The sequence below is a fragment of the Brassica napus genome, chromosome C4, assembly GCF_020379485.1.
Source record: "Brassica napus cultivar Da-Ae chromosome C4, Da-Ae, whole genome shotgun sequence".
NCBI classification, from domain to species: domain Eukaryota; kingdom Viridiplantae; phylum Streptophyta; class Magnoliopsida; order Brassicales; family Brassicaceae; genus Brassica; species Brassica napus.
Genome location: NC_063447.1, coordinates 54,054,091 through 54,067,694, shown reverse-complemented (window position 1 = coordinate 54,067,694; position 13,604 = coordinate 54,054,091). Strand labels below are relative to the sequence as shown.

Genomic DNA, 13,604 nt, shown 5'->3' with positions numbered 1-13,604 from the left:
ACAAAGACACCCATATCAAAAATAGCACAAAAAAAGACAACTGCAAACAAACACACGTTAACCGATTAGTGTGTGAGGGACACGAGTGAAGACACTCAGCAAAGGAGGAACACGTGCCGCTCAGATCGGCCAGTCTTCACAGAAAAAATCGTCACCGGAACGACTTCTCGACGATCCACCGGACACAACGGAAATAAGACGTCGAAGAAAAAGAGGCCGTCTGACGACTTTAAAAATACAACGAGCAAGATGCCGAAGCCAAAACGGCGGAGCACCAAAATCCGGAGACTAAAGCCGAAAGAAGATCCTTCAATCGGAGCCATGAAAATGCCTAAGCTCAAGCCAAAAGATCTCCACTTATAATCAAAGCTTCAACTGAAAGCAAGCGACTAGAAAGAGAAAGAATTGATTCTCCTAAAGATCACCTCATACCATCTTACAAGGTCGAGATGATAATGAAGATGCAGAAACCCTAACCATGGGGGAGGAGAGAACCATCAGACTTAAGTCGAAGCTCAGCTGAAAGCCAAGATTCGGTGTCCTACCAGAGAAAAAGATGGGACACCCGAGCCAAAAATCGGCCATGCGGTGCTAAGGGAGCCACCGATGCCCGGAGAGGGGGCCCAACCAAGGGCTGACGTCGCTGGAAAGGAGCGGCAGAGATCTTCTCTCTAAAAGATACATGGAAAGATAAGAGAGAGAAACCTCACTTCTTTTCCCTTTCTAATTTAAAGTTTACTTTATTTTGGAACAATAATTGCATTTCATTTTGGAAAAATAACTTAGTTGTTATTATAAAGCAAAAATTTTGTATCAAATTTAATGTTTCTATTAAGTTTCGGAACAATAATTGTAATACACAAAAGCACTTACAATGAAAATGTGAGTTGCAATGTTGTTCAACATCATTGCAATTATCAGTCCAAGTAAATTCCCAAGACCATCCAGAAATGTAATCTTTAGGTTGTTGTTTGTATGTTTCACTATGTAAGCTGCCCATGTAAAGCACCTAAAGCCAAGTTCTAAAACAAAAGAAGAAACACAAATCACATAAGTCAATTCAGTTGCTTATATATAAAATGCACCATTTAACAAGCATCAGATCGTTAGACAAATCATGGCTAGATCATGATATAACAAATTACATGCTTATCTATTTGTAACTTTTCCAAAGCAATATTTTGATCATGATAACCTTCTTATCCATGTGTATCTTTTCAAACTGTTCTTCATGTTTCTTGATGATTCAAAATCTAGTTGCTCAAGCAAATTAACCTACTCCTTCTTTTGGAGAGATTCGACATTAAGACTCCAAGTTCATCTCATGTGATGTGTCCTTTGGGAGCCACTATTGTACTCATCCATATTAGTGTAGTTTTTTTGAAAAAGCTTTTCAAACTTTTCTTCATGTTTCTTGATGATTTCATACTGAGAAGCTAGTTGCTCAAGTAAATTAACATATTCCTTATCTTGTTTTCGTAAAGCCTCATTAAACTTACTCTATCCGTGAAATAATTCCTTACACTATATTTGCAAAGTGATTTTGCCACATGTCCTTTCTACAATCAATTTCACAAAACAAATATGACATGGCTACTGAAATTGATGACATGTCTTATAGTTTAATATGACATGGACAATTGCATTTAATGTTAATTTATATTTTTGGTAATTTTTTAAAATATGGTAATAACTCATATATTACATTTAATGTCAATTTATATTTTTGGAAATTTTTTTAAAATATGGGAATAACTCATAAATCATCATTAAAATAAATATATTCAAATATGGCATTATAAATTTTGAAATATAATTTAATTATATATTTTTAAATTATACAATTTTATTACTAAAATTTTCAAAAATGAATACAATTTTTTTAGAAAATTATAAAAATTTAATCGTAAAATCAATATTTTCTTATATATCTACAAATTTTATAAATATTGTTTAATTTTAATTTTTGGTAATTATGCAACTTTTACAAATTTATTTAATATATTTAATTAAAATAAATAGATAGAAAAATCTATCTAAGATTATAATTTCAAATATCTACATGCATATTATTAAATATAATTTTTATGTTTAATTAAATCAAATTTATATTAAAATATTGATACGAAAAAGAAAATTTAAAATATTAATAAAATTTTATTTTAAAATATAATTAAGTTATATTTATCTGTTAAAAATATTTTAAATTTTTTTACTGCAGACACCTAATATACAATAAATAACCATTTCTCGAAAAAACAACTTAAACTATTGAATAAGTAGACAATCTAAATCTTCTAAAACTATTTAACATATTTGATGAATGTATCCATCTCATGTAGCTGTTACTGCCTAACTGGAGACAAAGTTACATTAACAAGCTTAAATAAGTAACATGCAAGTATATGATTTGACTAAAATTGGACCAATTTAATCAGTCGAAACAATTTAAGCTATGTTAAATAGTTCACAATATTTCCTTTGTAAAGAAGCTAGACGACTTAAAACTTTGCTATGTGCATAAACATTTTGGTCATTTCTTAGTAGAATGCGAAAGGTAATATCCATAATATAAACTCATTTGATAGCTAAAAAAAAGAATTTTCAAGTGTGTGTAGGTTCTCACCAGTGATGTGCATATGTTGTACATTTTGATACATTGGTCTCTCAAATTTTTCTTCAAAGATTTCTTCACTCCATCTTCCAAATTTATTTCTTCTACTCCAGATTCATCTTTTGATCACTGACTCATTTGAGCTCTTCATGTAAACAACCATAACCGGTTTTTGCTGATTGAGATTATGCATCAGATTTTTTTTTTTCAGGCGCTAGATATTTGATATCTCTAGTATTTCAAAATCTGTTATAGAATAATATATTCAATAAGTCAATTTGTTTGTATATCAAACTCTTAAAACTGTAAACCCCACCAACATTCCGATTAGAAGTTAGTTCATATCATCATATATACCAACATCATATGCTTCAACATTATTTTCTTATTCCAACATTTTTGAAACTTCGACAAAAAAGAATAGAGTTTTTGTGAAAGACGCTTTTGTTATGATTCTAGATTTCTATCATCTCAATTAAAAACATATTTCTTGGTGAATGGTCTATCTATTCACATGATTTTGAAACTGAGGATGATAAAAAAAATATCTTGATTTTCAAGATTCTTTACTAATGATTTTACAGTTCATTAATAAAAAAATTCTTATAGACCGTAGTACTTAATAAATTTTCAGTGAGTCTATGTTAATGTCATTATTTTATTTTACTTAATTTATTTCAGTTCAGTTGTAGACGTGCATTTAGTTTCAAAAAGGTTATATTTGCATTTTAGATTTAATCCACTTGGTGCACACACCAAAAAAAAGATTTAATCCACTTACTCCAAACTATAACCAGGAAAATTAGCAGCAAACCTTAATCAACTGACCTACAACAAACCCGGATCTAACATGTTCTCCACTTCTACATTTGATTATTATCAGTTCACAACCAAAACCAAACAGAACAAGCCGGTTCAACAGCATTTCTCAGTACTTATACCCAATTGGCGTCCCAAGCCGGTCCAACCAATCTATTCATATGTTTCCGAAGGCATTTGAAATATTTACCGTAAACATGGAAAATCCTCATTGAAGGAAAACAAAGCTAGTCCCAACTTCAACAATTTCCGTCCTGCTTTTTCTTATACGAATTTTGTTATTGTGCCGATTTTATCCTAAAAAAAATATTTCTTTCAAATAACATATTTGAATTATTAAATTTAAGCTGAAATTAAGAGTCAAATATCATATAATATCTGCTGAGTCAATATTACATGTTTAATTCCTGCTGAGTCAAATATTACATGTTTAATTTCTGATGAGTTAGCTGCCCGAATGTACATTTTGGAGTTTTGACTATCCAGGTTCATCAATTAATTGTGGACGAAAACAATTTAATAAGAAAAGAGGAAATATCGGCTAAGTCATAATATGTATACTCTTTCCGCTTTGCAAAGAACGTTACTTTGACATATTTTACGCGGATTCAAAAAATGATAAAATATTTAATGTACATTTAAAAATGAATAATTATTTAAATAAAATCTATTGATTTTTTTTCTTGCAGTGACAAAAAAAATGACATTTTTGAAACAAAAAATAATGGTAGAATGACATTTTTTTGTGAAAGAGAAGAAATATTCGATTTAGTGCATGACTCAAAATATCATGAGTCAATGAATATGTTAAAATACATAATCGTTCATGATTAAAATTCTTGATTTTTATTGTATACGCCTATACAAGAAGGTCAATAGGAAAATGAAAAAAAAAAGCACAGAGCATTCCGTTTGCGATGTATGTGTGTATTATTCTTCGAGTGTCAAGCATGCATTCTACATTTATGATTAGCCAAAAAACTTATAATGCATAAGAATAATATTTTCCAAAGAGATTAATATTCCAGTAGAGTTGAATACACATAACCAAAAAAAAGCTCAAAGCCTTCTGTTTCTGATGTATGTATTCTTCAAGTGTCATGCATGCATTTCTAAATTAATATTCTAATTTTACACCAAAAAATACCGAACATATTAGAATTGAATACATATAATCAAATATCAAAATTCACGTCACCATACCCATTAATTTTTGAATATAATAGGGAAAAACATATATTTCCCCCAAAATATGATTCCTACCAATCCAAATCCATGCCTATAAAATAAATGCAAAAAAAAAAACCCAAATTAAAAAAGAAAGAAAAAAAGTCAAAAAGGGAAGAAAAAACCAAAAGTCGTTCACTTGTGTATCTTCTAATCTCTCTGTTTACTTTGGTCTTAAGCGGCGTGTGTGTTTGTATGGACTCAAGTGTCGTGCATGCATTTCATGCGTTTCTTTCCTCTCTATCCCCCCCTTGCATGCTCCTTCTCTTCATCCTCTCCTCTCTATTTATCTGACCCATAATTTTAATTTTACATCCAAACATTAAAAAAAAAAAATCACCCAAAAAAACCTCGTAGCCTCTTCTCCTCGCCGTTACAGTCTCCCCTCTTCGCCGTCCTCTTATACTCTCCGCCGCAACTCTCATTGATTGAACCTCCTCTGATCTCTAACGCGACTTTGATTTGACCCACGTCGATGCATGCTCATGCCTAGTCCCTTCTCCAATTCACGTCGATTTCACCTCCGATTCGTCTCTCCATCACTTCTCTAGGGTTCTAAGTTTTTCGATTGGGATTTGGAAGAAATCTGGTGGTGGGTTCGTGGAAAGGTTCAGACTTTGAAGATGTTCCAAGTCAAAACGGGGTCAAAGATGTGCATGAACGCATCGTGCGGCTCGACTTCTACTGTTGAATGGAAGAAAGGTTGGCCTCTTCGATCTGGTGCTCTCGCTGACCTCTGCTTTCGTTGCGGGTACCTCTCTCAATCCCCTCTCATTTGGACTCAAAGTCTATATATTTCATCGTGACTTGTTCTTTGTGTTCTGCCTATTCGTTCACCAATCCTTGCTTGACTCTTTTTGATCTATAAATAGCACGGAATTTAATAAATAAATTTAATTGTACGAAAAGGGGATACGATGATGATTAATGTTTGATTTTGTTGTCTTTTATAGATCGGCTTATGAGACTTCTCTTTTCTGTGAGACATTCCATTTGGACCAATCTGGTTGGAGGGAATGCTATTTATGCAACAAGGTTTGGTTTTTGAAATAACTCCTCTCTTTCTAGTTTTAGTTTTTGTTTTTGTTTTTGTTTTCTCTGTAATGTTGGTTTGATTGAGATTCTGTAATGACAGAGACTTCACTGTGGATGCATTGCCTCTAAGCTCGTTGTGGAGTTTATGGACTACGGTGGTGTTGGTTGTAGTACCTGTACTAACTGCCATCAACCCAACTTGGTGAGCTTGTCTCTGTTTTTTTGGTTGGATATATTTCAAGTTTTTGTTCTAATGATTCTCTGTTGTGCTGTCTTAACGTTTCCTTAATTTCTTTGCAGGGTAAGATAGGTGAGAATCCAGGTCTGTTTAGTAGATTGCCAATGAACAGGCAACATACTAATGGAGAAAATGGAATGAATGTTGGCAAAGCTGATCTCTTTTCTCAGCCACTAGTCCAGGGAGATGACAAAAGAGAAGAGTTCATGCCTCACCGTGGGTTTAGTAATCTCATAAAAACAGATAGGCTGGACGGTGGGGAAATACTTGAATCATCATCTACACCTTCACAGCCACCGTCTTTGAATATGCCTTTGGCAGCACTTCCTTATAGCCTTAATTTTGCAACTGCAACAAAGAAACTCATGGATGCTTCTTCTCAGCCCCACGCTGTCCAATCCTCTTCCTCTAGTATACTGCAAACACCTTCAAAATCAGTTCTTGGAACTCCTCCTGGGACTAGCAAATCTGCTCAGGCTCGGATTGGTAGGCCTCCTAATGAAGGGCGTGGGAGAAGCCATTTACTTCCTCGGTATTGGCCAAAGTATACTGATAAAGAGCTTCAGCAAATCTCCGGAAAGTATCCTTTTAATGCCAAACATTTTACTTTGCACACAGTTCTTGGTGACTATGTTTTTCCTTAACAGTTTTTCTTTTTAGTTTAAATTTAAACATTGTGCCTCTTTTTGAGAAAACTCTTAGTGCAAGTGATGCTGGTCGCATTGGTCGTCTCGTTCTTCCAAAAGCCTGTGCAGAGGTAACTTTCCCATTGTCCTTGTGATCTCTCTCAAGAGCTAAGACTGATGTCGCCACTGCGTGTAGGCATATTTTCCTCCCATTAGTCAATCAGAAGGCATTCCATTGAAGATCCAAGACGTGAGGGGGAAGGAGTGGATCTTCCAGTTCAGATTCTGGCCCAATAACAACAGTAGAATGTATGTTTTAGAAGGTGTCACTCCCTGCATACAGTCCATGATGCTACAGGCTGGTGATACAGGTACCCTTTGTTCATGTTTTTTTTTTGTCTTAAACACAGATTCTCTGAATATACTGATGTCTTTTTTTTTAACAGTAACTTTCAGTAGGGTTGATCCTGGTGGCAAACTAATCATGGGTTTCAGGAAGGCAACTCATACTAAAGACATACAGGTTCTGGTCTCTTATGAACTGTTTTTGTCTTTCTTTCTGATTAGCTCCATTCTTATATGGAACCAATCTTTATAAACAGGGGTGTGGTCTTACTAATGGTACTTTAAACGAGGACACATCATCGTCTGGTGTTACAGAGACTCCAACCTCCATAAACGCTTCCTCGTGTCCCTCACAAAACCCTGAAGAACTGAAAGGTCTGCCTGAGCATTTAAACTCAAATCATGGTGGTAGTAGCTTGAAGAAGAGTGAGGTGAATGGAGTTAAAGACAAGAAGAGGACTCGTACTGTGGGAGCAAAAAGCAAGAGACTGCTTCTTCATAGTGAAGAATCTATGGAGGTGAGAATCACATGGGAAGAAACTCAGGAGTTGATTCGTCCTTCTCCTAGTGAAAAGCCTACCGTTGTAGTCATCGAGGAGCATGAGTTTGAAGAGTTTTACGTAAGTGGTGGAACTTGTTGATTCTTTTTTACGAACAACGAGTTAACTCGTGTGGTTAAGTTTCTTGTTTATGGTATGCACAGGAACCTCCTGTGTTTGGAAAGAGGACAATTATCACTTCAAAACCTTCAGGGTAAGTTAAACAGCAACATATCTTCTCCTCTTAGTTTGCTTTCAAGAAATTTACTGATGAATATGTTTGTGATGTAGTGAACAAGAACGATGGGCATCTTGTGATGACTGCTCTAAATGGAGAAAGTTACCTGTAGAGGCTCTTCTCCCTGCAAAGTGGACATGTTCAGACAATGTTTGGGATGAGAGCAGGTAAGATTGTCCAAAAGTTTGTTATCCTTGTGGTCACTTGAAAGGAAGATCTGGTTAATGTAATTTGATAAAAACATTGATAGGTGTTCTTGTTCTGCACCTGAGGAGAGTCTGAAGGAGCTTGAGAATGTTCTTAGAATGAGCAAAGGTATGGATTCTGTTAATACTAATTGATATTTTTAGGTATATAATCTCTATTTGAAAAATTTGGGTCCCATTCGGTTCTGGTTCGGTTGTAGAAATATAAGATCTGTCCAGTTATTTATGAAATTCGGTTTGGTTTTCGTTGTTTCCATTCGGTTCCGGATAAATGTGCCCGTACCTATACTCAGTTTTTTTGAGATTTCAAGTCGCAGGACACTAACTGTCTTGTGTTTCTATATAGAGTACAAGAAGAGAAGAACTGGGGTGAGCCAGACAGTAAGAACTGAGGAAGAACTGACGGGTCTGGATGCACTAGCGAGTGCAGCAGCCTTGGGGGACACTTTAGGGGAAGAAGAGGAGCCTGCGACAACTACCAGACATCCAAGGCACAGGGTTGGATGCTCTTGCATTGTGTGCATTCAGCCGCCGAGTGGGAAAGGCAGGCACAACTCGAGTTGCCTGTGCACGGTGTGCAGCACAGTGAAGAGAAGGTTCAAGACGCTGATGATGAGGAGGAAGAAGAAGCAGTTAGAGCGGGAGGAAATAGAAGCAGCGGCGGCGGCGGATCAGGAGAACAAGGAGGATGGGAAAACAGGGAGGATAGATTTGAACAGTGATCCTTGTAATAGAGGAGAGGTTGAAGCTGTGGGTGTGGAGGAGAAAGACGAGAGTGGAAAAGGAGAAGCAGGGGAGTGTTTGGGCGTGGCACAGGCCGGTGATGTTGTAGGAGTAACGGAGTTAGAAGGAGAGGGTGAGAAAATCGGTGAAGAGTCGAAAGGTTCAAGCTGATATAGAAGAAGACAAAGAAGCTAAACTCATAGCTATTTTATATAAATATATGTACTTTAAGAAACCAAGAGAAAAAGAGTGAGAGGTACAGTTTTTGTGTTTGGTTTTTTCATAGTTTTTTTTTTTTTGATAATCCAGGGTTCCCCGCTTCGCGGGTCATTCCCTGGACCCGGTCAGGCAGCAGGCCAGCTTCACCCGGGAGGGTATTCCCTGAGCCCGAAGGTCCAGTACCCGCTTTTAGTGACAGGGATGAGCAGTTCGTTTCCGGCTGGCGTCGAACCCGGAAGCATGACAATTGGCCCCCAAATCTCTAACTAGTAGAGCTGACTCATCCTGTCAAAAGTCAATGTTTTTTCATAGTTTTAAGCAAACATAAGCTTCTGGTTCATAAGAACAACAATGACCATCTTCTCCTTTTGCACTTTTTACTCTTTTTTAATGGTCTGTGGTGAGTTTTGGGTTTAGGGTTTTAGTGTTGTCTCCGTTAATATTGCAGAAGGCAGAAATGGTGCTTCCGTGTTTGGTGATCAAAAAGTTGGAATATTTTTGTTTGTGTTGTAGTTTTAAACCTCACATGGGAAGGCATTATGTTCAATTAAGATCCCTTTTTTTTTAAAGATTAGAATCCATGAATGTTCAGCAAAAATAGCTTCATCAACTTAGTTGGGAACAACCAACGCTTTGAGTTTTGTCCGTTGTGTCGTCTGTAAAAAGATGTGTACCCTTGTTGGCTTCACATTTGGTAAGTAAGATCCAAATGTGGCTTTGAGGGACACTTCTCGTTAATAAGTGAGGAAACCTTTTGATGGACCTTTTACATTACTTCTTCATTTCCATGGGAGACTCCAGTAATCACTCATGACTACACTTCTGCATTTGATCTCTATGATTTATTTGTACTTACAGCAACCACTGACAAGCTTAGCATCATCTTCTGGTCACGTTTTTGTATTCAAACGTTCTGGGAAATTTATATTCAAATGCCTTTTTCTATGGCCAACATTAAGAAACCAAAAATATGTGAATTTTTTAGACTCGTTTGTTGTATGGACTTTCTACTATCTAAGGCCTTACTTGTTGAAATTTAGTTGTTTATAGATAAATTAATATATGGTTTAATTGTTTGATCATCGAAGCACCAGTGGTCTAGTGGTAGAATAGTACCCTGCCACGGTACAGACCCGGGTTCGATTCCCGGCTGGTGCATTAGTTGTTGAAGAGCTGTGATGATTATTGGCTTAAACGATGGTTGGGTCCATCGCATTGTTCTGATAACTCGGATGTCATTGCCATGTTGCTGAGCTCTTATTCTTTTTTGTTTAAAAGCTTTTTGTGATTATATATAAGTTCGAAAGAAATTTTCATCAGAGGCCCGTGTTTTGGACAAGTGTTTCGCCTTGTGACCTCTAGAGAGATGAAGCGCTTGAGAGGACATTTCTAATCACATCGGAAATTTTAAACATTAAATTAAAGCCATATTGGGTTTTATTCTAACACACAGAAAGACAACAACAACAAAACCTTACTTTTGACAACAACACAGGTCTACAGGATTGTTATACATACAACAACAAAACCTTACTTGTGACAATAAATTGCCTCAACAATAAAACTTTAAAACACACAACAATTATTAGGAAAAATTCATTCTACAGTTTGCATCTCCCATTCCTTTTTCTACACAAATCCTCTAGCTTCCAAGGCGGGAACCAGATGATACGATCCATACCGAACATTATGTAGCCGTAGGTAGCATAATGTTTTTGAGTTTTCAATTCCTGACCAGACTGGTTTGCACAATCATGTGCTTAATCTTAAGACAGCATCCAGCTTTTATTTTGTCATGAAACAGCAACAGATCCCTTTGCCACAGCCTGGTCGTGGTATATGGTGTCTGATACTTTGCTCGGTGGCCAGTACCTGAACACAGATCTTCCAACAATGTTCTCTATCGGGAGTGGACCCCTGCCATTTACAAATCAACTCAATCGTCAATCATTACACCACGAATCAACACAATTAAAGACTGATTATGCATATTAAGAGAGTTACCAGTTATGAGAATCAAAGCTTTTGTTGCGGTTGTCTCCCAGGACAAAGACATAACCTTTGGGAACAAACTGCAAACGACAAAAAAAACCTTATCAACACCTCTGGTACTTAGACAAGGATGAAGAAAAAATGGAAAGTAAAAATTGCTCACCATTGTTTTCATTTCATAGGACATTGGCTCCAGGACAAAATCTTCTTCCTGGACATTGTCATTCACAAGGAGCTTCCCACCACGAACCTGCATAATACATCACCCATAGGTTAAAACAACAATTTGACAAAAAATAAAATAAAAGGTCGAGTCCATTTCTGAGAAAACTTGTTGTCCGATAAAAGCCTCTACAAGAGTAATACCGACCGATGTGAACAAGGATCAATCAACAAGTGGATTGGATTAAAGGGCTTACTTCAACCCAGTCACCTTCACTTGCCACTATCCTCTTAATGTAAACATCATTGGAATTGTAACCATGTTCCTGCACAATTCAAAAGGAGATCATCAATACTTATATATTTACAAAACAAGATACCATCAACATTTTTAAAAAGCTAGAGTTTCCATCTTTGACTTACCACCAAGATTGGAGGAGTCTTGAAGATTACTATCTCTGAAACCTCCGGCTTCCTGAAAATGTACGAGACCTGACCAAAACCAACGCACACACAAAAAGAGACAAGCTTGAGAGTCTCATTCAACACAATGCCATCAAGCTTAGCTATTGTACACATTCACTAACTATAAGAGTAGCACTTAGCTATTGCATCCCCAAAACTAAACAAAGAGCTAACTAACTATCGGTACCTTCTCGGCCATAACACGGTCACCGACGTCGAGTGTAGGGTACATAGACGCGGAAGGTATCGACTTCGGCTCAGCAAGAGCAGATCGGAAAAGCAGAGACACCGTAACCGCCGTGAAAGCGGCCTTAGCGTCCTCCGAACACATACTCAAAAGCCTATTAACCCATCCCCTTCTTCCACCACTAGACTCCTTCCCATCATCATCCTCGTCACCATCATCAAACGCCGTTCCTCCCCTGTCCACGTCATCAATCTCCATCCGGTTCATCCATTTAAACGGAATCAAAGAGGAAGAAGACTTCAAGAGGAGCGTTGACTCAGGACCCGACGACGCTGACTTCAGAACCGAGATCAGGCCCATCACGAGCGGGCTCTGCCTCCTCCCTTCTCCGATCACTTCCCTGGCGATGCTGGTGTACATCGACCCGGGCCGGGTCTCAGAGGAGAAGAATCTGGGGCGGGGGAACCCGCCGGAGCCGAGACGGAAGGCTCCGGCGGAGGAGGAGGAGAGGTTGCGAGCGACATAGGAGGAGTAGGTGAAGGTGATTCGAATCGCCATGAGTACGAGTTTGAAGAAGAGCTTGTAGAGGTGAGGGTAAATCGAGGCGTCGAAGAGAAGCGAAGATTGAGAGAAGCTCAGCAGGAGGAGGAGGAGAAAGCCATTACTAATCAATCGAGTTGTTGATTTGAAACGGAATCGGTTAATTGGAGGGTCGGACTAGATGATCGGAAGGTAGTTGAAGATCTGGGAATCCCTCAAGGGCAGATCTTGAGGTGGTTGTGATCAGAGAAGTTTCTTCTTTGCTTCGAGGAAGATAAAATGGAAATTGATATCTGAAAAAACTATTTATATTTTTAGTTAATTTTTAATATTTAAGTGGAAAAGTCAAAACTGTGAAAAAAAGAAGAAGTTGTTGAGTCAAACTAGGCTGCGGGGCTTTGTGAGCCACACGATCTCGTCGTTAGTGCCGATGTGCTGTCGTTTGTATTAAAAATCTGTTACTGTTATAGTTTGTATAAGAAATCAGTTAGCTATAATGCATTTTAGACTGAATAATTGTTAGGTAGTTGATAAAATAAATATTTGTTTTATGTGTTAGGTAGTGTTTTAATATTTTAAAATCATAAATTAATTATTTTTATTCTATAAAACTAATATTAATAGTTAATTTAGAATTAGATATTTTTTTGATAAAAATTTAATATAAGTCACAAAGAATAAAGAATAATAAATCTTCCGGGCAATCAACACCAATGACAAGAGGAAAATATTCCCAACATATAAAAATGGGATTGCAATGTAAAAACCGGACCAGCTTGGAGCCAATTTTTTCCAGCGAAACGACTACCAAAAATCAGATCTGGCCTCTTCACCCTTTGACTAAAGAAACAAATATGTTTCGGTCTTCATGATCAAACTGTCAAAACTATTATTCTGGATAGAGTATACAAACTTGATGATAAAAAAAAAAGGATAGAGTAAACAAACCTCAAGCACCAAACCACCAGAACTGAAGAGACATGGTCACGCCAGTCGCCAGAGCCAATGACTCACAGACGCGACTAACATGCAAGTCAACATATCAACCACGCTGCCATCACAAAAACATAGAAGATCAAACCACCAAATCCTAACTCCACATAAAACTAATAAAAGTTTTTGAATTATTTATAAAGATTATTTTGTTTTGTTCAAAAAAAAAAAATGTGTATCCTTATAAACTCACACAATGACAAAGTAAGAAGAGGAACACTGCGACGAGTTCCATATTTTTATTTGTCAAAATCTGTAAGATTGTAATTTAGTTAGAACCAATTGAAAGTGAATAAAATATCACATATATCTTATATATATTATTTCAGTTCTCAATCTTACATCATATACGAGATTTTTAACACTGGTCGTTTTCATCTACAAAAATGTGAAAATGTGATAAATGATGCAGTCACATTCACTGTTTTAAGACTCG

At 36.8% G+C, this 13,604-nt stretch overlaps 2 protein-coding genes and 2 non-coding genes across 5 annotated transcripts; 3 read left to right on the top strand and 1 right to left on the bottom strand.

Annotated features, from left to right (window-relative positions):
- The first annotated feature begins 4,259 nt into the window (after positions 1-4,259).
- LOC106367461 (B3 domain-containing transcription repressor VAL1-like) lies at positions 4,260-9,385 on the top strand. Of its 2 annotated transcripts, XM_048753960.1 has the most exons (13): positions 4,260-5,411; positions 5,614-5,695; positions 5,796-5,897; positions 5,996-6,513; positions 6,594-6,690; positions 6,756-6,930; positions 7,006-7,082; positions 7,162-7,524; positions 7,608-7,657; positions 7,735-7,848; positions 7,932-7,996; positions 8,234-8,770; positions 8,920-9,385. In XM_048753960.1, exons 1-13 carry the CDS (start codon positions 5,284-5,286, stop codon positions 9,093-9,095), a joined length of 2,484 nt encoding a protein of 827 aa, XP_048609917.1. In that variant the 5' UTR covers positions 4,260-5,283; the 3' UTR covers positions 9,096-9,385. The 2 variants fall into 2 exon arrangements, with proteins under 2 accessions (XP_048609917.1, XP_048609918.1); XM_048753961.1 differs by lacking the exon at positions 8,920-9,385 and having other exon boundaries at positions 4,269-5,411; positions 8,234-8,888.
- Positions 9,386-9,916: 531 nt separating this feature from the next.
- Positions 9,917-9,987, top strand: TRNAG-GCC. The gene has a single exon. It is a non-coding gene; the product is annotated as a tRNA-Gly (tRNA).
- A 12-nt stretch (positions 9,988-9,999) lies between these two features.
- Positions 10,000-10,086, top strand: LOC125586810. Its single transcript, XR_007323338.1, has one exon. It is a non-coding gene; the product is annotated as a small nucleolar RNA snoR114 (small nucleolar RNA).
- A 199-nt stretch (positions 10,087-10,285) lies between these two features.
- Positions 10,286-12,474, bottom strand: LOC106367460 (thylakoidal processing peptidase 1, chloroplastic-like). Its single transcript, XM_013807232.3, has 6 exons — positions 11,636-12,474; positions 11,407-11,475; positions 11,241-11,309; positions 10,985-11,071; positions 10,834-10,901; positions 10,286-10,746 (listed from the first exon to the last, which is right to left on the bottom strand). The coding sequence occupies exons 1-6, from the start codon at positions 12,191-12,193 to the stop codon at positions 10,623-10,625; spliced, it is 975 nt and encodes a 324-aa protein (XP_013662686.1). The 5' UTR covers positions 12,194-12,474; the 3' UTR covers positions 10,286-10,622.
- Between the last annotated feature and the right edge of the window lie 1,130 nt (positions 12,475-13,604).